Below are 27,620 nucleotides of genomic sequence, written 5' to 3'. Positions count from 1 at the left end.
TGTAATGTAGTTGTATGTAATCTACACACGTAACCTGTCCCAGGAGCATGACAGAAGTTTTTTTAACACTAAGCTTGATCTTAGCACAACTCTAGTGTTTGCAACATTTACGCATGTGTTGCTTTCGCCACCCACCCCAGCTGAAGTCACTGAGGGTATGTCTACACTACCCAGCTAGTTCGAACTAGCGGGGTAGTGTAGACATACCCTGCCTGTGTTAATTTGTAACTTACCAAAAGTCAACAGACCCTTGTATGGGGAGAGGATGTGGGTTCCGTAGGGTGAAGGCTGTAGGATGGTCAAATTCCCTGGATTCCGTCAACATTTGCCATGCAAATACTTTAGCTTCTCTTTCTGTGATTGCATCACCACGAGCATTTGGTAAGGGAAATTAGTACAGCCCAGTTCTGTTCCAATTTACACATCTGTATCTGGAGGGAATATAGCACCACTGAATGTTGCTGAGTTCAGAACCCAGCCCCAAGGACTTGTCCCATATTCTGCAAAGCAGAAGAAGCTTAATTGCAGTAGCTTAATTTGAACTCTCTGGACTGTGAAAAATAAAAAAAATTCATACAATAAGGAAAAAAAGAAACCACCTTCAAATGAGGACAGCTAAATACAATGCCTCTGGACTGTATTCTTGCCAGGTGATTGCACACCTCACAAGAGGACACACTCAGAAGTAGAGGCTCAGAAAGGATGTGTATGGGAAGGTTACAATGGTAAAAACAGACAGAGCTTGAGTAGGCTGCAGAACTCAGTGAGACAAGACAGGAAGGTGCCAGAAAGCTTAGCATGATTCACAGAGGGACTGGATGTTTATATGGTTAATCATATCCAGCTTCTCATCCACTGTTATCCCCAGGTCCTTTTCTGCTGAACAGCTGCTTAGCCCGTTGGTCCCCAGCCTGTAACAATGCTTGGGATTCTTCCGTCCCAAGGGCAGGACTCTGCACTCGTCCTTGCTGAACCTCATCAGATTTCTTTTGGCCCAATCCTCCAATTTGTCTAGGTCATTCTTGACCCAATTCCTGCCCTTCTACATAACTAACTCTCCCCTGTAGCTTAGTGTTATCTGTGAACTTGCTGACGGTGCAATTCATCCCCTCATCCAGGTTATTAATAAAGAGGTTGAACAAAACCGGCCCTAGAATTGACCTTTGGGGCACTCAGTTTGAAACCGACTGTCAACCAAAGATTGAGACATTCATCACTACCTGTTGAGCATGACAATCTAGCCAGCTTTCTGTCTACCTTACAGTCCATTTATCCAATGCATACGTCCTTAACTTGCTGGCATGAACACTGTGGGGCTGTGTCCAGACTCAGGGGTTTTTTCGAAAAAAGTAGCCTTTTTTCGAAAAAAACTCACCTGCGTCCAGACTCAAGCCGCGTTCTTTTGAAATTAAATCGAAAGAACGCGGCTTTTCTTTCGATGGCGGTAAACCTCATTTCACGAGGAAGAACGCCTTCTTTCGAAAGTTCCTCTTTCGAAAGAAGGCGTTCTTCAATGTAAATAGGGCTTCTTCGAAAGAGAGCATCCAGACTCACTGGATGCTTTCTTTCGAAAAAGCAAGCCGCTTTTTCGAAAGTTCAACGTGCAGTCTAGACGCTCTTTTTCGAAAGAGGCTCTTTCGAAAGTATCTTTCGAAAGAGCCTCTTTCGAAAGAGGCTTGCAGTCTAGACATAGCCTGGGAGACTGTACCAAAAGCTTTGCTAAAGTCAAGGTAGATCACATCCACTCACTTCCCCGTGTCCACAGAACCAGTTACCTCGTCACAGAAGGTCATCAGGTTGCAGCATTTCCACCCTCATTAAGGGTGCATGTCTACAAACAAACATTAAGTAACTTTTCTTTCTTCGTATTAACAGCTGACTGGTTCTCCTCAGGTTCTGGTCTGTCAGTCTGTAGTATGGGGAGTGGTGATAGGCCCTGTGGGTACCATGTTAAATATTGAGTCCCAGGGCTCCCACTGTCCAGCATACAGTGACCCCGGAACTGTTATTCAGGCATGAAGAGGTCCTCAGCGTGCCAGGAAACTCGACTCAATGGGAGCCTAAGGTCAGAGACGTGGACAGACTGTTCCTTGAAAACCCTCTGATTCTCCAATGTTTCACTTTTCTGCTGCTGCTCAGACTGACCAGTGTTTGGCTCTAGAAGGCTGGCTGGGCACTCGTCTTGCTAGTTGTAACCTCCCAAAGAGAAGAACCACAGAGGCTGGACCTTTTCACAGATCCTGGGCAAGGGCATTCAACCCTCAGTGCGCTGCAGCCACGGCCCAGTCTGAAGGTGAGAGGAGCCTGGGAATCCAGCCCATGAAAGGGCCGGGTACAAGCCCTGGCATCTGTCAGTCAGAGACCAGAGAGGGGCAGAGATGACTCTGTGACTCTGAGGGGCATCCACGGGAAAGGAGCCCGGGTGCCCTCAACTAGTTGAGAAACAGAACAGTTACCACAGTGCCATGCAGCTCTGAGTTCCCGACCTCAGAATCAAGCCAGAGGGTAAAGCCATTGAAAATGCCTTGAGTGATTGAATTTCCAGGAGCAAATAAATCTGCGGTGAATTGAGAACTAGCCCCTCCTAGTCCGTGGGCTCTCCCCTTGTTCAGCCCCTGGCAGGATCTGGCCCAGAACACATGAAACCTCCAGAAATGCTGACTTATTGCTTCCGGGGCTTAACACTCTGAGCTACTTTTGAATGTCTGAGCTCTGTGTAGTTTGAAAAACACACCACGGAGCATGGACAGATGTAGGGGAGAGTTCCCAAGCTCCCTAGTGCTGCCTGCCCCCCAGCCCCGTCACTGAGTCACCCCACAGCCCCGCTGAGTCCTCTGCTGCTGCACAGAACAGCTGCCAATGCAAACAGCCTGCAGCCTTCGCCCTGCACTTGGCATGTTACAGACAGTGAAACCTGCCCACGTACCCAGTTCCTGCTAGAAGGGGAGCCGCTGGCAACAGAGGTCTTCACCCCACAGCACAAGGAGTCACCGGAGAGGTTGCACGGGCAGCAGGCAGTGTGTGTTTAGATAGGGAGGCAGCTGCCTTTATGCAGCATGTTTGTACCTTCCCTTGGGGCCACTTGGCCATCAGGGAACCTCAGCTGCTTGGCTTTGTGTGCACCAGCTTTAACCCCCATCACTGCCAATGGCAAACAGCAGGAGGCCACATCACAGGGGATGTGAGGAGGTGATGCTAAACAACTGGCTTGCAGCACCAATGCTGCTGCAGGCTCTGTTCCTGGAATCTGGGCTTGGCTGCTCTGTTCCTATGGGTCTAATTAGTCACAGGGCTCTCTTCAGGGCTGCTGAGTGGTAACAGTGGTGCTGACACAGATCTGATCTTACTGAAATAATGATAATGACGAGAAGAAGAAACCAGATTTCTCTGCAGGTGCCCTCTTTCTTGTATTATAAACCTGAGCTGCAAGCAGAGAAGGGAGATTTCTCAAGGCTCCTGACAGGAAATATCCCTCAGATTGTTCCAGAAGGGGAGGTCCCTTCCCTTTTCCCTGAAGATTGAAAAGGGGGACCCAGGATCTGGGGATCCCCAAACTTATTCACAAAACTCCACTGGTAGCTCAGCCCATCCACCTACAATGTCTCGGCCTCCACAACTGCTCTAAGACAGTCTCCTCAGACATGTGTGCAATTCAGAAAGACCTCTGTTGTCGACTCCCATCTTCTGAAAGTCAGAGATTTTGAGACACCCAACATAGGGGGTTGTATCCTTAACCATCTTGGCTAATAGCCACTGATGGACTTATTTTCCATGAACTTATCTAGGTGGTTTTTTGGAACCAGTTATACTAAAATTTTGCTACCTCACAATATACCCTATATTCGGGTCATTTATGACTCTGTTGAACAACATTGGTCCCAGTGCAGACCCAGAAGTACCCGAATACTTATCTCTCCCCATTCTGAAAAATGACCATTTGTTCCTGCCTTTGTTTCCCATCTTGTCACCAGTTACTGAGCCTTTGGTGCGAGTCCTTGTCAAAATCAAAATCATTCAGAAAGTCCATGATATATGCATTGGATCATGCTTATCCACATGCTTGTTGATACTCTCAAAGAATTCTAATGGATTGGTGAGGTATGACTTCTCTTTGAAAAGCTGTATTGATTCTTCCCTAACAATGTATGGTCATCTGCATGTCCATTAATTCAGATCTCTATTAAAGTTTCAACCCATATGCTTGGTACTGGAGTTAGACGTATTGGTCTCTCTGGCCAGGATCACCTCCGAAGTCTTGTTTAAAAATCAGCACATTCTTAGTCACCTGACACAGAGGCCGATTGCAACCATAGTTACACAGGAACTTGTTGGGGAATATTTTAACCTGCCCAGACACTCCTGAATGGATCTCAAAGTTTCCATATTATTACAAGATAATTTAAAAAAAACAGCTTGAAAGAGAAGCTGCAGAGCTTAATTTCATTTACAAGTTTGATACTTACAATAGAGGTTTAAACAAAGACCTTAAATGGTTTACCCGCTACATTCCACATTCTAATGACATAAAAAGGCCAAACACCAGATATGTAAGAGCACTTAGAACCCTCTCTATCAGCTTCATTTAGCATGAAACTCTAATTGACTATTCTTTCCCAATTATTTTTCTCCTCTCCTTTCCTCCCCTTCCCCTCTGCTTCTCTGCTATTTATTTGGAATTTGGACCCTGTCATGGGGTGGTAAGACCAGCCCTGCCCCCCGGAGGCAGGGCACAGTGCCTTCCAATCTGGGATGCTCTACCCCATAATTGTTCCCATTCCCAGGTCTGCAGCAGTCCCTGTCAGAGGGGCACTAGAGGCCAAGTCAGTAACAAACATTCCCTATTGCAGGGCAGTAAGGCCTACTGGCCTGAGTCAGCAGCCCAGACGTAGTGACCCCTTTGGGGGCTAATGGAGTGGGCTAGGGGACCCAGGCCCTCCCGCTCCACCAGGTCCCAGCCCAGAGCCCAGTCAGTGGCGGGCACGTCCTACCACTAGCCCAGTGAGAAATCCATCTGAAATATACTGAGCTTCCAAGGATTCCAATTCCCAACCCTTGGCTACTTCCTACCCTGTCCCGGATGGCCAGCGTCTTTCCCTCCTGTGTCCTCCAGGCCGAGCTTTGCCCATTGGTAACAGCTTCCCAGAGCACAGCACATTCTGACCAGGTCCCTGAGGACAGACGCCAGCCCAGGTTTTCTCCTTGGACCTGAGGAAGCCCTACAGGCACAAAAAACTTCCCTCTGAGACCCTTGTAAGAGATACTGAAAGGAGGAGCCCCCTTTGGGGGGGTCACATTAGTTCAGTCTTCTCCAAAACGCAGGAAGGAGGATGGGGCTGTTCCCCTCTAGCGCCATCCTCCTTCATCCCACAGGGGCATGCTCACTGCTTTGTTTGCAGGGCTGAGACTTGTCGCAGAATTATCACACCCTGACTTTCTTTTTCCCTTGTAGCCCCAGTTATATCCCATCTCTTCCCAAAAGTTCCTGCTCCGTTCCCCTTTCCCTGATCCTCTCCCTCTCAGCCAGACCAGAGTCCATCTGGGATGGACTATAGGGCCGTATCATCACAAGCGTTTGTTGTCTCCTGTGTCACCAGCTCTGGAGGCGGGTGATGAACAGACCCTTCACTTGATGAAGGCCCTGATGATCCGAGCACGAATATGTTTGCTTTTCACGCTGTACACGATCGGGTTCATCAGGGGTGGAACCATCAGGTAGACGTAGCCCAGGAGAATCTTAAGCAAGTGAGTAGAGCTGTTCCCATATCTGTGGATCACAGCCAGGCCGATGTCTGGCACATAGAAGAGCAGGACGGCACAAAGGTGAGAGACGCAGGTGTTCAGGGCCCGGAGGCTCTCCGTGCGGGATGCGATGCCCAGCACTGTTTTGAGGATCATCACATAGGAGAGGAAGATGAGTAGCGAGTCCAACCCCACAGTGGAGATTGCCACAAACATGCCATAGATGCTGCTGGCTCTTATGTCTGAACAAGCCAACTTCATGACATCCTGGTTTAGACAGTAGCAATGGGACAGGACACTGGCTCGACAATATTGATACCTTTTTAGAAGAAGGGGGAGTGGGAATGCTACAGCCACCCCTCTTACCACAAACACCAGCCCCATCTTGGCTATTCTCAGTGGGGTTAAAATGGAAGCATATCTCAGCGGGTTACAGATCGCAATGAAGCGGTCAAAGGCCATGGACAAGAGCACGGAGGATTCCATTTTTGAAAGAAAGTGGATGAAAAACACCTGGGCCAAACAGGCATTGAGGCTGATCTCCCTATAGTTAAACAAGAATGTGCCCAGTATTGTCGGTATGGTGGCTATCGATATGCCAATGTCTGTGACAGCCAACATGGAAAGGAAAATGTACATGGGCTCATGAAGGCTTGGGTCTGTTTTTATAAAATATATGATGACTGCATTTCCTACTATCGAAATAACATACATTAAGCTGAAGGGGATGGAAATCCAGAGATGGGCGTCTTCGTGCCCAGGTATCCCAGTGAGAAGGAACACTGCAGATTGGAATTTGGTGTCATTGGCAGTTGACATCCTGTACTGGGCAGGTCCAAGGAGTTATGAGCTTTCCTTCCTGAAAAGAAAAAGAACAGGAGACCAGATATTTAAAAAGACATCTTTCTGTGCTCAGTTGTAGCCTATTAGTCTAATTTTGTCTGCAAACTAATATATTTTTTATGAATTTTTGCCTGTTTTAATTCTATCTTAGTAGTCACACAAGGCCTACAGAGATTTTATCCTGTTAGAACTTAACTTCAGCAGTAGATTATAAGAAGGATAGTAGATAGAAGATGTTCTTTCTTGAAATATGGTATTATAGCACTCAACCATAAATATCTATGGTGAAGAATATATGTAGTCGGTTTTCTAGCTCATTGGGCTGGGATAGGTAATAGCACAAAAGTCAATATGCTGATGTACAAGGCACCAAGCCGATTTTCTATATCCTGAAATAGAATTATCAGACCTGGCATCTAATACCAGTCTCACAGGTGCAGGTGTTAGGTCATACCTGTCTGCGTTTAAGAGCAGTATGCCCCAAATATCTCCTTTCTTGAAGGGGCAAATGTCCTTTTTCCTCAGAAAGGTAGGAACAGCATGTGACTTGCGGTATTTCTCTGAATGTTAGTCAAAAACACCCCCTCCTCGTGGGGAGACAACGTGACAGCTCAGGCATATTCAGAGAGGTGTTTTAATTTAATTCTCCAATCAAACATGATCACCCACAAACACCTTAGAGTGCAGAAATCTGTTTTTGGCTTTGAGAGTTGGCTTAGAAATGACCGGGAGGAGGCCTATAAACCTATGCGGCTGAGAGTGTCAGGCACATTCGTGATCTGCTTTCTCATCCTTTCATTACTTACCTTTCTAAACTTTTATCAAAAATATTACCTAAGTCTTCCATTTCTTATCCTATCCTAATCTCTCATCTCTCACTGAGATCCCTGCTATACCAACAGAGTAGGCTGCTCCTTTAACTCCTCAAGGTCTTCAGGAGGGCATGAATATGATGTTCTATTAGGTAATTGCAACAGTATACTTAGACTGTATTCATGATACCAGCTGGGGTTATTGAAACTCTTTATCTAATCGTTGCCCGTGGCATGTCAGTGTGTTTACTTATACTGCCTGTTGCAATAAAGGTAGTTATTAGTTTGTACCAGACATACAGTGGCTGTGTCTAGACTGTCAAGTTTTTCTGCAAAATCAGATGTTTTTGCGGAAAAACTTGCCAGCTGTCTACACTGGCCGCTTGAATTTCCGCAAAAGCACTGACGATCTCATGTAAGATCATCAGTGCTTTTCCGGAAATACTATGCTGCTCCCGTTTGGGCAAAAGTCTTTTTCCGAAATAATTTTGTGCAAAAGGGCCAGTGTAAACAGCACAGTAGTGTTTTCCACAAAAAAGCCCCGATCGCGAAAATGGCGATCGGGGCTTTTTTGCGGAAAACCGCATCTAGATTGGCCACGGACGCTTTTCCGCAAAAAGGGGTTTTGCGGAAAAGCATCCTGCCAATCTAGACGTGCTTTTCCAAAAATGCTTTTAACGGAAAACTTTTCCGTTAAAAGCATTTTTGGAAAATCATGCCAGTGTAGACGTAGCCAGTGTGTGTAGATTTTGTAGTTCCCTAAACTCCCTCTCAGACACAGAGATCATCAGTAATCTCTAACTTTTTGACTGGAGGAAGGGGACAACCTAGGAAAATCTCTAGTCAGCTTTACCAAGACTTATACCCAATTTATATTCCAAAACTCCCGGCTAACAGAATGGAAGTTGGGAGACCCTCAGGAGTTCATGAAAGATCAGCAAACATACAGTTTCACGTCTACACCACTGATTTTGCATTTATACCCACAAAAGAGACATATTTTCTGGTATAAATCAGGACCATTTAAAGCCCTTCCAAGACATTAAAAAAACCCTTCACTACTGTAATTGGATTTATTGGTTACCCATTTAAATATCTGGCCCTTCTGTGAATCCTGCTAAGCTCTTTTGCCCCCTTCTTGTCTTGTGTCCCTGAGTTCTGCAGCCTACTTGAGCTCTGTGTGGCTTTACAGTTGAGAACTTCCCTAAAATAACGTTTCTGGGCCTCCACTTCTGAGTGTGTCCCATTGTGATGCATACAATCCCATGGAAAGGGCAGGGTGTAAATTCATTGTATTGAACTGTCCTCCATTGAATGTATTCATAAATGTGTTTCTTTGCCCCATTACATGCATTTTGTTATTTTTCTCCACTCCACAGAGTTCAAATAAAGCCATTGCTTCTTTGCAGAACATGGGATAAATCCACAGGGCTGGGTTCTGAATTCAGCAACATGCAGTTCTACAATATTCACTTCAGATGTATATGTGTAAATTGGATCAGAATCAGGCGTTATTAACTTTTCCTTACCAAATGCTCATGGTGATGCACTCCAAGAGTAGCGGCAGTATTTTCACGGCAAATGTTGACTGAATGCAGAGAATTGGATCATCCTACTGCTTTCTCCCCACAAGACCTGCATCCTCTCCCCATGCAAGGGTCTGTAGACATCTGACACCTGAGGGATTTCGGTTTGTTTAGTCTGCAGAAGAGAAGAGTGAGGGGAGATATGATAGTTGCCTTCAACTACCTAAAGGGGGCTTCCAAAGAGGATGGAGAGAGGCTATTCTCAGTAGTGACAGATGGCAGAGCAAGGAGCAATGGTCTCAAGTTACAGTGGGGGAGGTCTAGGTTGGATATTAGGAAAAACTATTTCACTAGGAGGGTGGGGAAGCACTGGAATGGGTTCCCTAGGGAGGTGGTGGAATCTCCATCCCTAGAGGTTTTTAAGTCTCGGCTTGACAAAGCCCTGGCTGGGTTGATTTAGTTGGAATTGGTCCTGCTATGGGCAGGGGGCTGGACTTGATGATTCCTGAGATCTTTTCCAGCCCTAGGATTCTATGAAATTACACACTAAAACAGACAGTGATTTCAGCTGGAGCAGGGTGGGGAGAGCATCACAAATGGATGAATATGGCAAACACTAGGCTTACAGTAATTTCAAGCTGAATGTGCAAAAAACTTCAGTTGCGATTGTGTGACAGGTTACCAGTGTAAATTACATACACCCACTGTATACTTCCTTTTTCTGCAACTCAGCACTAGTCCTTGCTAAAAGAAAACCGAGTGGTTCTTTTCTCAGGACTTTTGGGGACGTCTGGCCCAGGCAGCGTAGAAGGACGGTGTTCATGAACCAGAATGTAAGTGTCACAAACACCTTCTGGTCAGGTATCAGAGGCGGAGCTGTGTTTGTATGTATACACAAAAACACCGAGGAGACCTGTGGTACCTTACAGACTAACAAATGTATTTAGGATTTAGCTTTTGTGTGCAAAACCCCACTTTGTCAGATGCACCTGAAGTTTTTTTTCCCTTGTGAAAGCTTATGCCTTCTGGCCAATTACCAGCAACCAGTATCAAGCCACTGTTGATAGAAGAAATAATTGATTGTACAGACTGATTGGCAACTCTTTTGGGGAACTTCCGAAATATTTTAAAAGCCAAATGCTTTGGAGCAGTAAAGTTAACACTGCTCCTTCCTTTAGAGATTCCCACAACTCTGCTGCTGGCTTTCCATACACAGGCATGGCTTGAAAGTTTAGTCTGTAATACATATAACACAATGAAAAGATTTGGCTTAAATTAACATTCACACCTCTATACCTTAGGACACATATGTCAATCCACTCCATTCCATGCAATCTTCTCTCAGAGATGATTTCTCAGGTCAGAGCGGGACTGGAAATGTGGGTCTTGTCATCTGGATTTCTACAGAACCTGAAAAGGTCGCAGCATCTCCATCTTCATTCTGCCGCTTGTCTGCAAACAAAAATTTGGTCTCTCTTCTATCTTTGGCTTCGTAGCAGACTGGGTCTCCTCAGGTTCTGTTCTGTCAGTCGGTAGCTTGCATTGGGAGTAGTAACAGGCACTGGGGTCACTATATGAAACATTGTTTCCCAGAGCTCTCACTCTCCAGGAAATAGTGACCCCAGCACCTGTTAGTTAGGCATGATGAGGCCTTCGGCTGCGAAGGTCCTCGACACAATGGCAGCCTGGGGTCAGAGACGTGGTCAGACTGTGGCTTGAAAACTCTCCGATTCTCCCGGGCTACATTTCACTCCTGCTGCTCAGACTGACTAGTGTTTGGCTGAGGAAGGCTGGGTGGTCACTCGTCTCAATAGTCACAACCTCCCAAAGGGAAGAACCATGGAGGATGAATGTTCTTGCAGCTTCTGAGCAAGGGCATTTGACCCACAGTGCACTGTAGCCCACGGCCCAGTCTGAAGATGGGGGGTCATGGGAATCCACCCCATGAGAGGGCCAGGTACAAAGCCTGACTTCTGTCACTCAGAGACCAGAGGGGGCAGAGATGCTGGTAGCTCTGTGATTCTGGGGGGCATCCACAGGAAAAAAGCCCAGGTGCCCTCAACTAGTCAGGAAACAGAGCAGTTACCACAGCACCTTGAAACTCTGAATTCCTGACCTAAAAATCGAGCAGAGAGTAAAACCACTGACAATGCATTTAGTGGTGGAATTTCCAGGAACAAATACATCTGAGGTGAATTGGGAACTAGCCCCTCCCATTCTGTGGGGTTTCCCATTGTGCAGCTTCTGGTAGGATCAGGCTCAGCGCACACGATACCTGTAGAAGTAGGAGACCTTGTGAAATCCTGACTTGGGGCATCGGGGTTTAACACTCTCGGATGGTTTTGAACGTTGGATATCTGTGTATTATCAAAAACATCCCCATCACTGAGTCACCCTGACAGCCCAGCGGAGTCCTCTGCCGCTGCACAGAACAGCTGCCAATGCAAACAGCCTGCAGCCTTCGCCCTCCACTTGGCATGTTACAGACAGTGACACCTGCCAACGTACCCAGTTCCTGCTAGAAGGGAGCTGCTGGCACCAGAGATCTACACCCTAAAGCACAAGGAGTCATCGGAGAGGTTGCACGGGCAGCAGGCAGTGTGTGTTCAGATAGGGAGGCAACTGCCTTTATGCAGCATGTTTGTACCTTCCCTTGGGGCCACTTGGCCGTCAGGGAACCTCAGCTGCTTGGCTTCCTGTGCATCAGCTTTAACCCCACCACAGCCAATGGCAAATAGAAGGAGGCCAAATCCCAGGGGATGTGTGAGGATGCTGCAGGCTCCATTACTGGAATATGGGGTTGTCAGCACTGTTTGTATGGGTCTTATTAGCCACATGGCTCCCTTCTGGGTTGGCTGAATGGTAAGCATGATGCTGTCATGGCTGTGATCTTGCTGAAATAATAATAATAATAATAATAATAATAATAATAATAATAATAATAATAATAATAATAATAATAATAATAATAATAAATGAGTTTTCTCCCCAGCTGCCCCCTTTCCTACATTACAATCCCGAGCTCAAACAGGGAAGGGAGATTCCACAAGGTTCCACACATGGAAAATTCCCTCAGATTGTTCTGGGAGGGGAGTTCCCTTCCCTGTTCCCTGAAGAATGAAAAGGGGGACCTAGGATCCTGGGATGCCCAAACTCATGCACGAGACTCCCCTGGCAAGGGTGGAGTCTCAGGAGAGCAACGAGGGCAGCAGCCAAGCACCCAGGGATGCTGCTTGCTTTAAATTTCATTAAACTTTCTTAGGAAAACGGAAACCTGAGATCCCCAAGAAGTGTCTGGATTCTACACATTGGGGATTGTTGAAAGACAGAAAAGTCTGTGAGATTCCAAATAAAATCCCATCAGGTGGTGCTGTTCAGGGGGGTCAACAACCTCTATAGGCTCCTGGGCTAGGTGTGGGGCTGGCCTGGCTCTGCACTTCCAGGTGGGGCGGAGCCTTGACAGAAGAGGCAGGGCCAGTGGCAGCCAGACCAGCACAGAGCACAGCGCCCCTCCCCCAGCCCTCATAGCTGCACCGTGTGTGCAATGCAGGACTCCAGCGGCGATTTAAAGGGACAGGGGCTCTGGTGGCTGCTGCTGCCACAGTAGCAGCTACAGTGGTTGTGAGACCTATGCCCCTTTGAATCACCAGGCCCTGGGGCAACCTCCTCCGTTGGTGGACCTGGTGCTATTGGCAGTCAGACAGGGTACAGTCACAGAAGACCCCGTGGTGGGAGCCTCCCGGAGTGCCGAGAAGGCCACTCCCACTTGCCTTCCTGCACTCTGGGACTTCTCACTGCTCTGTCCTGCTGGTCCAGCTCATTGGTCTCCCCATGCCAAGGTACAAACCTGAGATCACTGCCCCTTATCCCCCCAAGAAGCAGTGCAGACGCTGAATCTCCAGGTCCAAGGAAAATGCAGTTTAGGGCCCAGCTTCCTGGAATACCATTCCCCAGATGGGATGTGAATCCCAAGATGAATTATTTAGGAAACCCTCCCTCCCCTGTAGCAATGGAAGGAGGATGTGCACTCTGATTGCTCCCCCAGGTAACAATTATTTACACTGTGCTTGATAGTAATTAAAAGTGATTTTATTAAGCACAAGCAGTAAGATTTAAGTGTCTGTAAGTCAGAACAGGCAGAGCAAAGTAGGTTACAAACTCAAAGTAACAGAGAACGTTTAGCTAATTCCAACACTGAAACCTCAGTACAAACTCACCCTGAAACTGTTCCTTTCCAAGCTAAGCCTTCCAAACCAGAGCTGTTCCTCACTCTGCAGTCTTGGGTTCCTTCCCTACAGGTGTGTCCAGCCAGCCCCCAAAGACCAAACCTGCTAGCTTCCTATTGTTGTTAAAGATTCCCTTTGGGCGGGAATTCTGTTTCTACATTCCATCCTTCCAGTTGGGGCGATCATGTGACTCCCTCAGCCCAACCACTGCTAAGACTTAAGGACAAAAAACTATTTGCATAAGATTGCCCAAACACTGGAAACACCCTTGATGGCTTTCCATTTACACATTTGAAATCATAACGTAGTCCATACTCTAATTTTACACACAAGAATGATCCATACACCAATTTAAGATAAAGGGGCCCAGCCGATTAAGACATGAAGACTGATAGGTTACTTGAAGCAATTTGGCCCAAGCAGTTCTGAGTTATGTATATTTGTGTCCATATTTTCCTTTCATAAAGCATGCGGAGGGGGGAGGGTGGCGAATATCACACCCTGTTCTGACCCTACCCCAGTGGAGTTCAGAGCAGCCTAGGGGCTGGTCTGAGCTCTGCCCGTTGGTAACAGCTTCCTAGAGCACGGCACACTCTGGCCAAGTCCCTGAGGACAGACACCATCCCAGGGACACCTTCTTTTTCCCCTTGAAGCCCCAGCTACATCCCATCTCTTCCTACGAAGTCCCTGCCCACCTCTCCTTCCCTTTCTCTGATGCTTTGCCACCCAGCCAGGCCAGGGCTGGTCCACAGTATTTTCCACCCTCCCTGGTATATACATCTGGAGAGCAAAATGTGAAAGATCTGGGGCTTCTCACAATGGCCCCGGCTCCCTGGCCAGCTTTGACCATGGCCCAGCTCTGGATCAGAGGGGGCAGAGTCTCAGTTAAATCAGAGTAGTCGGGGTGCAGCCCTGCGTGAAGAAAAGGAAGAAACAGCTGGAGAAAAGAATCCAGGTGTGAATATGTGGCAGTGGTCACCGGAAGTGTTTGTTGTCTCCTGTGTCACCAGCCCTGGAGCCCTGTGGTGAACGGACCCTTCACTTGACGAACACCCTGATGAGCCGCATACGAATATGTTTGCTTTTCACGCTGTACACAATCGGATTCATCAGGGGTGGAACCAGCAGGTAGACGTAGCCCAGGAGAATCTGAAGCAAGTGAGTAGAGCTGTTCCCGAATCTGTGTATCACGGCCAGGCCAATATCTGGCACATAGAAGAGCAGGACGGCGCAGAGGTGGGAGACGCAGGTGTTCAGGGCCCTGAGACTTTCTGTGCGGGATGCGATGCTCAGCACTGTTTTGAGGATCATCACATAGGAGAGGAAGATGAGCAGTGAGTCCAACCCCACAGTGCAGATTGCAACAAACAAGCCGTAGATGCTACTGACTCTTATGTCTGAACAAGCCAACTTCATGACATCCTGGTTTAGACAGTAGCAATGGGACAGAACACTGCCTCGACAATATTGATACTTTTTCAGAAGAAACGGGAGTGGGAACGGTACAGCCACTCCTCTTACAACACACACCAGCCCCATCTTGGCTATTCTTGGCAGGGTTAAGATGGAAGCGTACCTCAGTGGGTTATAGATCGCTATGAAGCGGTCAAAGGCCATCAACAACAGCACTGAAGATTCAATTTTTGCAAGAAAGTGGATGAAGAACAGCTGGGCCAAACAAGCATTGAAGCTGATCTCCCTAGTGTTAAACAAGAACACGCCCAGAATCGTCGGCATGGTAGCTATCGATATGCCAATGTCTGTGACAGCCAACATGGAAAGGAAAATGTACATGGGCTCATGGAGACTTGGGTCTGTTTTTATAAAGAACAGAATCACTCCATTTCCTACTATCGAAATAGCATACATGAAGCTGAAAGGGATGGAGATCCAGAGATGGGCATCTTCATGGCCAGGTATCCCGGTGAGGAGGAACACTGCTAATTCTGTTTGGGTGTCATTGACAGCTGACATCCTGTACTGGGCAGGCCCAAGGAGTTATGAGTTTTCCTTCCTGAAAAGAAAAAGAACAGGAGACCAGATGATATTGAACAGGACATCTTTCTGCACTGAATGGCACGAGGCCATTCAGTTCCACGAGGCGTACAGATAGTTCGGATTAGAAGCCTAATCCGAACTATCTAGTCCGTGCCGCGTGTAGTCGCGCGGCACGGGGTTCGCACTAGCCGGCTTTTAAAAATGGCGGCGCCGGCTTTATGCTAACGAAGCCCGGGAAATTCAAATCCTGGGCTTCATTAGCAAGTTCGGTATGCATACATTACCCCCCTAGTTCGAACTAGGGGGGTAGTGTAGACATACCCTCTGTTATGGGAACTAATTAAGAACTTTTCTTTATTCACCCTCTCCACACCACTCATGATTTTATAGACCTCTATCATATCCCCCCTCCGTCTCCTCTTTTCTAAACTGAAAAGTTCCAATCTCTTTAGCTTCTCTTCATATGGGACCTGTTCCAAACCCCTAATCATTGTAGTTGCCCTTTTCTGAACCCTTTCCAAAACCAAAATATCTTTTTTGAGGTGAGGAGACCACATCTGTACACAGTATTGAAGATATGGCGTACCATAGTTTTATACTTCCCCTCCTCCTTCTTCCCCTGGTTTCCCCCTTCCAGCTCCCTCCTCCCAGGTTTCCCCCTCCCCTCTCCCACCTCCTTTTCCCAGTCTCTCCAGAGGTCCCCCCCCCCCCCAGTTTTGTTAAATAAAGAGAGTTTCTATTTTTGAACACACGTGTCCTTTATTTTTTACATCAGGAAGGGGGGCTAGAGAGGCGTAAGTGGAAGGAGGTGAGGGAGGAATGGGGCACAAGCCCCCGATGGGGAGGACTGGGGTGGCTCTGCGGGATGCTCAGGGTGGAAGATCTCCTGCTGGGCCTTCTGGATCCTGACAGCTCCCTGACTGACACCCCTGGATGGCAGCCTGCGGCAAGTGCAGCCGGGCTGATGGCCGAGTGCTGTGATGTGCCGTGTGAGGGCACTCAGGGCACTCCAAGCCAGGACTGTTTTCCTGTCCCTCATCGAGGTAGGCAAGCAAGTGGGGAACCCTGAGAACTGTCTGTCCGAGGTGGGGGTTGGGTCCCTTTAAGCACAGCCCTCGGCTAGCCTGAGACAGCAGCTCCACGCTCTAAGTCCTAACCTGATGCCCTGCCGGCACTGCTTCCGGTCAGCCTTAACTTTGGTTCAGGGTCCACTCAATGTGGACTTGCCATTTCGAATTAGCAAAATGCTCATTAGAAATAGTTTTTAGGTCTAGATGCACTAGTTCGAATTAGCTTAGTATGAATTAACTAATTCGAATTAAGTTAGTTCAAATTAGTGCTGTAGTGTAGACATATCTTTGGAGACATAGTAGTCCTGCCTAGGTTTACATCATTTGTGTCTCTCAACTCCTGGTTTCTCTCTCCCACACAAAGAAAGCAGGCAATATCCAATTCAAATTTCAACAGAATATCTTGATTGGTTCTCTCAGCCCCCTGGCCAACACCATTGCTAGGTACCTGAGTTTAGTCCCTTAGGGTATGTCTACACTACCCCGCTAGTTCGAACTAGCGGGGGTAATGTAGTCATCCGCAGTTGCAAATGAAGCCCGGAATTTGAATTTGCTTCGTGGAATGAGGTGTACAGCTAGTTCGGATTAGAAGCCTAATCTGAACTAGCTAGTCCGTGCCGCGTGTAGCCGCGCGGCACGGGGTTCGAACTAGCCGGCATTTAAAAATGGCACCGGTTGGCTTCATGCAAATGAAGCCTGGGAAATTCAAATCCCGGCCTTCATTTGCAACTGAGGATGACTACATTACCCCCACTAGTTCGAACTAGCGGGGTAGTGTAGACATACCCTTAGTCACCGGGTGCTCATTAGGACTCCTCTTGTCTATTACACCTCCATTGAAATGTATTGATAAATCTATTTCACTGCCTCATTATATGAATTTTTTAAATTTTTCTAAACTCATTTGAGTTCAAATTTAGCTACTTCTTTGCAAAATACGGACCAGGGCCTACAAGATAACAGAGACAGTGACTTCAGCTTGTGTGGGGTGGGGACAGCATCACAAATTAATAAATTTTGCAAACACTAGGCTTGTGCTGATATCAAGCTAAGGGTTCAAAATATTTCAGCCAGGCTCATGTGACTGGATAAATTACATACAACCATATCATGTCATGTAAGTGAATGAAAGTGGCACAAACACCTTTCCCATGAAACCTTCCAGTCAGTTACCAGGAACCAGTATCAAACAACTATTCATATAAGAAAGTGTTAATTGTACAAACTGGCTGGCAACAGTTTTGGGGGAACTTCTGACCTATTCCATAAGCCAAATGCTTTGGAGCAGTAAAGTTAACACTATTCTTTCCTTTAGAGATTCCCACAACTCAGCTGCTGGCTTTCCATACACAGGCACGTCTTGAAAGTTTGGTTTGTAATATATGTAACACAGTGAAAAGTTTTGGCTTAACATTTACACATCTGTACCTGAGGACACACGTCAATCCATTCTGTCCCCTGCGATCTTCTCTCAGAGATGATTTCTCAGGTCCGAGTGGGACTGGAAATGTGGGTCTTGTCATCTGGATTTCTACAGAACCTGAAAAGATCCCAGGGTCTCCGTCCTCATTCAGCCATTCATCTGTAACACAAATTCAATAACTCTTCTGTCTTTGGATGAATAGCTGACAGCTTCCCAGGTTCAGTTATGTCAGTCTCTGGAGTGTTTTGGGAGTGATAAGAGGCACTGGAGGGACTATATTAACTATTGATTTCCTGAGCTCTCACTCTCCAGTATGCAGTGACTTGAGTACTTGTTATTCCAGCATGATGAGTCCCACAGCCTGCCTGGGTCCTCGACTCAATGGGAGCCTGGAGTGGAAGACATGGAGAGACTATTGCTTGAAAACCCTCTGGCTGTGTCTAGACTGGCCACTTTTTCTGGAAAAGCAGTCGCTTTTCCAGAAAAACTTGCCAGCTGTCTACACTGGCCGCTTGAATGTCCACAAAAGCACTGACGATCTCATGTAAGATTGTCAGTGCTTTTGCCGAAATACTATGCTGCTCCCATTCGGGCAAAAGTCTTTTTCCGAAAGACTTTTGCACAAAAGGGCCAGTGTAGACAGCACAGTACTGTTTTCCGCAAAAAAGCCCCGATCGCGAAAATGGCGATCGGAGCTTTTTTGCAGAATAGCGCATCTAGATTGGCCACGGACGCTTTTCCGCAAAAAGTGCTTTTGCGGAAAAGCATCCTGCCAATCTAGATGCTCTTTTCCAAAAATGCTTTTAATGGAAAACTTTTCCGCTAAAAGCATTTCTGGAAAATCATCCCAGTCTAGACGTAGCCTCTGATTCTCCCTGGCTATGTTTTGCGCCTTCTGCTCAGACGGACCAGTGTTTTGGTTCAGGAAGGCTGGCTGACCGCTCGTCACAGCCTCCCAAAGAGAAGGACCACAGAGGCTGAACCCTCTTGGACCTGCTGGGCAAGGACTTTTGACTGTGGGACAGGGCCCAGTCTGGGGGTGGGAGGAGCGTGGGAATACAGCCCATGAGAGGGCAGAGTACAAAGCCTGACATCTGTCACTCACAGACCAGAGGGGGCAAAGATGCCGGTAGCCCTGTGACTCTGAGGAGCATCCACAGGAACGGAGCCGGGTGCCCTCAGCTAGTCAGCAAACAGAACAGTTACCACTGCGCCATGCAGCTCTGAGTTCCTGACCTCAGAATCGAGCCAGAGAATAAAACCAGCTCCAAAGCAACCTTTGGTGATTTGGGAAGGAATCACTCCTATTCTGTGGGGTCTCCTATTGCTCAGCCCGTGTCAGGATCAAACCCACAGCACATGAAGCCTCTAAAAATGCGAGACCATAGGACATCCTGACTTGGGGCTTCGGGGTTTAAGCCTCTGAGCTTGTATTCAATGTCAGATTTGTGTGTACCTTGGGAGCATGGACATAGGAAGAAGAGGCGCTCCCAAGCTCCCTAGCACGGCCTGAATCCAACCCCATCACTGAGTCACCCCCACAGCCCCGCTGAGTCCTCTGTATCTGCACAGAACAGCTGCCAATGCAAACAGCCTGCAGCCTTCGCCCTGCACTCGGCGTGTTTCAGACAGTGACACCGGCCAACGTACCCAGTTCCTGCGAGAAGGGAGCCGCTGGCACCAGAGGTCTTCACCCTGAAGTACAAGGAGTCACCGGAGAGGTTGCACGGGCAGCAGGCAGTTTATGTTCAGCGAGGGAGGCAACTGCCTTTATGCAGCATGTTTGTACCTTCCCTTGGGGCCACTTGGCCATCTGGGAACCTCAGCTGCCTGTGCACCAGCTTTAACCCTATCATGGCCAATAGGATAATATAGAGGTCTATAAAACCATCAGTGGTGTGGAGAAAGTGAATCAGACACTGTTTCTTGTCCCTTCCTATAATACAGCAACCAAGGGTCACCCATGAAGTTATTGAGCAGTAGATTTAAAACAAACAAAAGGAAGCATTTCTTGGAAGACGCCTCCATCATTGATTGATCATAGACACCACCCCATATTCTGGGTGTCTCTGAGTTTCAGAGGATAGTAGCAGAGGACAGAGGAGGTACCACATGACTAGGGGTCACCAAATGAAATGAATAGACAGCAGATTTTAAACACACAAAATTAAGCTTTATTCACTCAGCACACAGTCAACCTGTGGAACTCCTTGCCAGAGGATGTGGTGAAGGCTAGGACTTTATCAGGCTTCAAAAAAGAGCTAGATAGATTCATGGAAGTTAGGTCCATCAATAGCTATTAGCCAGGATGGGTAGGAATGGTTTTCCTAGCCTCTGTTTCTCTGGAGGTGGATGACAGGGGAGGGATCACACGATGATTACGTGTTGTGTTCCCTCCCTCTGTGGGTCATCTGGTATTGGCCAATACTGAGCTGGATGGACCATTGGTCTGACCAAGTATGGCATTTCTTGTGTTCTTATATATTCTTATATTCACAAGGTAGTTGCCCTTGTCTGTTCATTTTCTCTGTAGCACCTTGCATAGGCTACTGAAAGAAGCTAGATGGACAATTAGTCTGGCCCAATATGGCCGTTCTTATGTCCTTAAATTGTTATGTTCTGATAGATGGGCTGTTGCAGACAAGCCTTTTCCATGGGATCCCTCTCTTACGGGTGTGTTCTAGCCATCATAGGAAAAATCTGTAATAGGGTGACCATACATCCTCTTTGGGACTGGACAGTCCCTTTTTAAAGTCCTGCCATCACAAGTATTTCTTTTCCAAGGTGTTTGACCTGGTTCCTCTTGCTGGCATGATGAGTGGGAAGGGCAAAGAGGAGGAAAGCCTGCTGGTGTGGAGAAAGCAGGGCAGTAGGCAGTGGAGGAAAGTTCTGGGCTGGTGAGTGGAAATGCCAGCCTATGAAAGGGGGTGAGATAGAGATGAGTTGGGGGGTTCCAGCCAAAGGCAACAGCCTCCTGAGACCTGAGTGGGCTCCAGTTGGGTTCCAGAGACATGGGACAGTCCTATATGGGGGGAGGGAGACAGTGGGTGCTATTCAGCGGGGCCGGCAACCTCTGTGGGCCCCTGAGCAAGCTATGGGGCGGGCCTGGCTCTGCACTCCTGGAAGGGGCGGAGCCTTGGGCAGAAGAGGCAGGGCCAGGGGCAGCCAGACCTGCATTGTGCATGGAGCACAGCGCCCCTCCCCCACAGCCCTCACAGCCTCACGGTGTGTGCAGGGCAGCACTCCAGCGGCGATTTAAAGGGCCGGGGGCTCTTTTGGCTGCTTCTGCCACAGTAGCAGCCACAATGGTTTTGAGCCCAGGGCCCCTTTGAATCACCAGGTCCTGGGGCAACTGCCCCTTTTACTCCTCCCCCGTCGGGGGCCTGGTGCTGTTGGCAGCTCACAGGCGCAGCACCCAAAACGATGGTGCTGGGGGTTGGGTAGTGAACAGACCCACCCCGCCCCTCCCTCAGATCTAGCTCCCCCCTCATGTGGAGAGGTTGGGAACGCGGATGCAGGCTGGGAGGTTTATCTCCAGCACTCCAGAGTGGGGCTCATCCGTCATGGAGCAGGTTGAGGGCCGGCTGAACTCTTCTGGGGGCCGGGGCCCACTAGATTCTGTGGGGGCCCTTAGGCTCTGGGGTGCAGGCAAAAATTAGGGTGTCAGGGAGTGGGAGGGGGCTGAGGGTTGAGGCAAGAGGATGGGTACAGAGCAGGAGGTGGTGAGAGTTCTGCCTGTGGGTGCAAGGTCTGTGGTGGGGTTGAGGATCTGGCATTGGGGCTACAGGACGCTCCAGGCTGTGGCCAAGGGATTCAGAGTGCATGAGGGGCCTCAGTGCAGGAGGCGGAGGCGGGGAAGGGGTCTGGGTATGAGATTAGATGCAGGGGACCAGTGTTGTGGGATGGTGTCTGGGAGGGAGTTAGAATACGGAAGGAAGGTGGGGCACAGGCTCTTACTTGGGGGAACTCCCATCTGATGGGGGGAAGTGAAAGCAGGTGCCTCCATGAGGCCAAACACAAAACTGCGAGGGTGGCCGCTGCTTTCCTCCGGGCACAGCACACAGAGCCACTGACAGCTGGCAATGACTTTGTATAATGCTAGGCAACCTTATCAGAAAGCCAACAAAATGCCCAGCCCCACGTAGATTCCAATGCACAGCGCAGTCTGCACACGGCATCTGTCTGGAGCAGGGCAATATGCAAACAAGGAGGCTTTGTTCCAAATCCTTTTCATGCCCATCCCTTGTTAATGCCACATACCTTCAAGAAGGCCCACACCCCGAACGGGAAAAGATAGGGACTAGATTATGGCTCCTTCTGGCCCAAAATCCTCTAGATCTTCAACTCACTGTCTTGCGTGGACTGTTACCTTGGCTTCAACTTGATCTCAACAAGGACAGATGCTGGCCAGGAAGAATCAGAACTGTCATCGTAAATCTGGGCTATATGGTCTCTTTACCCTCTAAACCAAGTTCCATCTTGGGGGAGACTAAAAATTGTCCCACTCTTCAACTGGGAAGAACACCTGTCCTGCTAAAAGATGAGCACCAAGCATATCCGATCGGAGAGCCCAGTCTCTTCTCCTTCGTGTGTTTGTGTCCAGAGCTAACCCGTCACTGCTGGCATCCTTAAAACGAGGAGGTTTATTGTCAGACACCACAAAGCAATAGAGAAAATGGTTTGGAAATACTAGGCAGCTGTCACCCGTCTACACACATTTGTCTGACGTATCAGTACAACCAGAGCCAGGGAGGTTTTGATCTACAGAAGCGGGAAGAGAGGTGGCCACACTTTGAGGGAGCTACACAGCTCTTTTGACGGTCTGGATTCCTTGTGGCTCTGAGAGCATCTTCCCAGCTTTTCCCCCTTGCTCACAGAAGCAGCCTTTGCTGAAACCCGCGTAAGCCTAGCCCCGGTCACTATAGCACAGAGCCGTGTCTGAGTTACAGGCTGAGGGGTGCAGCTGATCTCTGCCCTCAAGCTGCTTCCTGCCAACCAGACGGTCTAAGGAGACACCCCCACCCCCGATTCCCCCGCCACCGCTCGATTGTTTGCCTGTTAGACCCTTCAGGCTCAATGGGCCAGCAGCACAGAACCAGCCTTCCAGTCACATGGGTGACAACAGGCCCGGCCAAATTCCCTGCTGGGCCAGCAGAGCCCCCCTGTGCTGTGGAGATTGGGGGTGTCCAGTTACAAAGGGCTGAGTCACAGACCTGTTCTCACCCTGCCTCACTGGAGTTCAGAGCAGCCTGGGGTCTGGGCCGAGCTCTCCCAGGGGTAACAGCTTCCCAGAGCACGGCACATGCCGGCCAGGTCCCTGAGGAGAGACGCCAGCCCCGGTTTTCTCCTTGGGTCTGAGGTAACCCTGCAGGCACAAAAACCTTGGCTCTGAGACCCTTGTAAGGGACATGGAGAGGAGGAGCCCCCTTTAGGGGGGGTCACATTAGTTCAGTCTTCTCCAAAATGCAGGATCTGCCCCCTCCAGCCCCATCCCCCATCCCACAGGGACATACCACTGCCTCGTTAGCAGGGGTGAGACTTGTCCCAGTCTTGCCACGCCCCGAATCCCCTTATGTGCCCCATCTCTTCCCACAAATCCCTGCCCCCTTCCCTTTCCCTGATCCTCTGCCTCCCCGCCAGTCCAGAGTCAGTCCATGGTGAGACCAACACAGCAGCCCAGGCAGCTTTGGGGAGCTATGGACTCGCCACCCTCCCTGGGATGTACATCTTGGGGGAAAAATATGGAAACCCTGGCGATCCTCAGAGCACCATGACCCGGCTCCGGCTTCCACCCTGAACCGAGAGCAGAGTCTCAGTTAAAGGGGAGTAGTTGAGGTGCGGCCTAACTTCAGTACCAGTCAAATTAGTCGAAACAATAGCAAAGAATACAATTGTCAGGCACATAGAAGAACATAATTTGTTGGACAAAAGTCAACATGGTTTCTGTAAACCTAATGTCTGTAAACTAATGTCTTACTAATCTAGTAGAGTTCTTTGAAGGGGTTAACAAACATGCGGACAAGGGGGATCCAGTAGATATAGTATACTTAGATTTTCAGAAAGCCTTTGACAATGTCCCTCACCAAAGACTCTTGTGTAAATTACATGGCCATGGGATAAGAGGGAAGGCCCTTTCTTGGATTGAGAAATGGTTAAGAGACAGGAAACAAAGGGTAGGAATAAATGGTAAATTTTCGGAATGGAGAGGGGTAACTAGTGGTGTCCCCCAAGGGTCAGTCCTGGGACCAATCCTTTTCAACTTATTCATAAATGATCTGGAGAAAGGGGTAAGCAGTGAGGTGGTAAAGTTTGCAGATGATACCAAACTGTTTAGGATAGTCAAGACAGAAGCAGACTGTGAGAGACTCCAAGAAGATCTCACCAAACTGAGTGATTGGGCAACAAAATGGCAAATGAAATCTATGTGGATAAGTGCAAAGTAATGCACATCGGGAAAAATAACCCCAACTATACATAGAGTATGATGGGGGCTAATTTGGCTACAACAAACCAGGAAAGAGATCTTGGAGTTATCGTGGACAGTTCTCTGAAAACTTCGACACAGTGTGCAGTGGCGGTCAAAAAGGAAAATAGGATGTTAGGAATTATTAAGAAAGGGATAGAAAATAAGACACAGAATATCTTACTGCCCCTGTATAAAACTATGGTATGCCCACATCTTGAATACTGTGTACAGATGTGGTCTCCTCACCTCAAAAAAGTTAGTTTGGCCTTGGAAAGGATTCAGAAAAGGGCAACTACAATGATTAGGGGTTTGGAACGGGTCCCATATGAGGAGAGGTTAAAGCGACTGGGACTTTTCAGTTTAGAAAAGAGGAGACTGAGGGGGGATATGATAGAGGTCTATAAAATCATGAGTGGTTTGGAGAAGGTGAATAAAGAAAAGTTATTTAGCAGTTCACATAATAGAAAAACTAGAGGACACCAAATGAAATTAATGGGTAGCAGGTTTAAAACTAATAAAAGAAAGTTCTTCTTCACACAGAATGTAGTCAACCTGTGGAACTCCTTGCCAGAGGAGGCTGTGAAGGCTAGGACTATCACAGAGTTTCAAGAGCAGCTAGACAGTTTCATGGAGGTTAGGTCTATAAAAGGCTATTAGCCAGGAGATATAAATGGTGTCCCTAACTTCTGTTTGTCAGAGGCTGGAGAAGGATGGCAGGAGATAAATCGCTTGATCATTGTCTTTCGTCCACCCCCTCCGGCGCACCTGGTGTTGGCCACTGTCGGCAGACAGGCTACTGGGCTAGATAGATCTTTAGTCTGACCCAGTATGGCCGTTCTTATGTTCTTATGCAGCCTTGAGTGAAGAGATGAGGAAAGGGAAGAGCCTCAGGGAAAAAGGATCCAGGATGAAATATGTGGCTGTGTCATCTCAAGTTTTTTTTGTCTCCTGTGTCACCAGCCCTGGAGTGATGAACGGACCCTTCACTTGACAAATGCCCTCATGATCCTCGCACGAAGGTGTGTGCTTTTCACGCTGTAGATGATTGGGTTCATCAGGGGTGGAACCAGCAGGTAGACGTAGCCTAGGAGGATCTGAAGCAAGTGGAAAGAGCTGTTCCCAAATCTGTGTAGCACAGACAGACCGAACATGGGTGTGTAGTAGAGCAGGACAGCACAGAGGTGGGAGACGCAGGTGTTCAGGGCCCGGAGGCTCTCCTTGCGGGACGCAATGCTCAGCACTGTTTTGAAGATCTTCACGTAAGAGAGGAAGATGAGCAGCGAGTCCAGACCAAATGTGGAGATTGCAAGAAACAAGCCGTAGATGCTGCTGACTGTTATGTCTGAACAAGCCAACTTCATGACATCCTGGTTTAGACAGTAGCAATGGGATAGGACATTGGCTCGACAGTATCGATACCATTTCAGAAGAAGGGGGAGTGGGAATGCTACAACCACTCCTCTTACCACAAACACCAGCCCCATCTTGCCTATTCTCGGCAGGGTTAAGATGGAAGCATATCTCAGCGGGTTACAGATTGCAATGAACCGGTCAAAGGCCATCGACAAGAGCACAGAAGATTCAATGAACGAAAGTGAGTGGATGAAAAACAACTGGGCCAAACACACATTGAAGCTGATCTCCCTAGAGTTAAACATGAATACGCCCAGTATCGTCGGTACGGTGGCTATCGATACACCTAGGTCTGTGAGGGCCAACATGGAAAGGAAAATGTACATGGGCTCATGGAGGCTTGGATCTGTTTTTATAAAGAACATAATGACTGCATTGCCTACTATCGAAATCGTATACATGAAGCTGAAGGGGATGGAGATCCAGAGATGGGCATCTTCGTGACCAGGTATCCCAGTGAGAAGTAATACTGCAAATTCTGTTTGGGTGTCATTTACAGCTGACATTCTGTACTGGGCAGGTCCAAGGAGTTATGAGCTTTCCTTCCTGAAAAGAAAAAGATCAGGAGACCAGATGATATTTAACAAGACACCTTTCTATGCTGAACTGAAGTTGAGAGAGTGTCAGGAGTTCGTGGAGTATCATCAAACATCGTTTTGCCTTTACACCACTGATTTTACCTTTTCCCTCACTAGACTAGAGATATATAGTTCCTGATACAAATCAGGAAGATTTAAAACCCTTACAACACATTTAAAAGCAAATCTTTGCTTCTGTAATTGTATTTACTGGTTAACCATATAAACATCCATACCCTCTGTGAATCTTGATAAGCTCTCTGCACCCTTCCTGTCTTCTATATCTGAGTTCTGCCACTTGCTGGAGCTCTGTGTGGTTTTACTATAGTGACCTTCCCACCAACACTCTTTCTGGGCCTCCACTTGTGAGTGTGTCCTCTTGTGAGGTGTGTAATCACATGGCAAGGGTGTGGTGAAGTGTCTTTCTATTGAGCTGTCCTCCACTGAAACTTTATACATGTGTTTCATTGCCTCATTATATGTATTTATTTAAAATTTCTCCACTCCTCAATGTTCAAATTAGGCTTCTTCTTTGCAGAACATGGGATACATTCTTAGGGCAGGGTTCTGAATTCAGCAACATTCAGTGCAAATATAGTCACTCCAGATACAGATGTGTGCATTGGATCAGAAGCAGGATCTATTAATTTTCTTTATAAAATGCTCATGGGGATACTTTCCCTGAAAGAAAAGCTAAAGTATTTGCATGGCAAATGTTCGCTGAGTGTAGAGAATCGGAGCATCCTACAGCCTTCTCCCCACAGGACCTGCACCCTCTCCCCATGCAAGGGTCTGTAGACTTTTGGCAAGTTACAAGTTAACACAGACAGCGAGGTCAGCTGGGGCAGGGTGGGGAGAGCATCACAAATGGGTAACTATTGCTAACACTAGGCTTGTGCTAATATCAAGCTAAGAGAGAAAAAAATTCTGTCATGCTTTCATAATGGGTTATGTGTGTAAATTACATACAACCATGTTACACTCCCTGTTTCTGCTCCTCTGCTCTAGTCTTTGCTGAAACAAAACCCAGTGGTTCTTGTCTCTCAGGTCTTTTGGGCACTTCTGGAACAGGAAGGGCAGAAGGATGGTGTTCATGAACTAGAATGTAAGTGTCACAAACACTTTCTGGTCAAGTATCAGAGGGGGATCTGGGTTAGTCTGTATCCGCAAGTATACCGAGGGGTCCTGTGGTACCTTACAGACTAACAGATTTATTTGGATATAAGCTTTTGTGACAAAAAAGCCACTTTGTCAGATACACATGACAAAGTATTTTTCCCCCCGTGAAAGCTTATGTCTTCTGGCCAGTTACAAGTAACCAGTATCAAACAACTGTTCATAGAACAAAGAGTTAATTGTGCAAACTGATTGACAACTGGATGTGAGGGATGTATGAAATAATTTATAAGCCAAGTGCTTTAAAGCAGTAAAGTTAACAATGCTCCATCCTTTAGAGATTCCCACAACTCTGCTGCTGGCCTTCCATACACATGCATGGCTTGAAAGTTTGGTCTGTGATACCTGTA

At 47.8% G+C, this 27,620-nt stretch overlaps 3 protein-coding genes across 3 annotated transcripts; all 3 read right to left on the bottom strand.

Annotated features, from left to right (window-relative positions):
* Positions 1 to 5,622: 5,622 nt before the first annotated feature.
* LOC102464082 (olfactory receptor 51G2-like) lies at positions 5,623 to 6,558 on the bottom strand. Its single transcript, XM_006128050.3, has one exon. The coding sequence runs from the start codon at positions 6,556 to 6,558 to the stop codon at positions 5,623 to 5,625; it is 936 nt and encodes a 311-aa protein (XP_006128112.3).
* Positions 6,559 to 14,184: 7,626 nt separating this feature from the next.
* Positions 14,185 to 15,120, bottom strand: LOC102463826 (olfactory receptor 51G2-like). Its single transcript, XM_006128049.3, has one exon. It carries the CDS (start codon positions 15,118 to 15,120, stop codon positions 14,185 to 14,187), a length of 936 nt encoding a protein of 311 aa, XP_006128111.3.
* A 9,966-nt stretch (positions 15,121 to 25,086) lies between these two features.
* On the bottom strand, positions 25,087 to 26,022 carry LOC106732351 (olfactory receptor 51G2-like). The gene has a single exon (XM_014575983.3). The coding sequence runs from the start codon at positions 26,020 to 26,022 to the stop codon at positions 25,087 to 25,089; it is 936 nt and encodes a 311-aa protein (XP_014431469.2).
* Between the last annotated feature and the right edge of the window lie 1,598 nt (positions 26,023 to 27,620).

The sequence above is a fragment of the Pelodiscus sinensis genome, chromosome 1 (genome assembly GCF_052426305.1).
Source record: "Pelodiscus sinensis isolate ZL-2025 chromosome 1, ASM5242630v1, whole genome shotgun sequence".
NCBI classification, from domain to species: domain Eukaryota; kingdom Metazoa; phylum Chordata; order Testudines; family Trionychidae; genus Pelodiscus; species Pelodiscus sinensis.
Note: the sequence above shows the minus strand (reverse complement) of the source record. Positions and strands in the feature narration are given on the sequence as shown.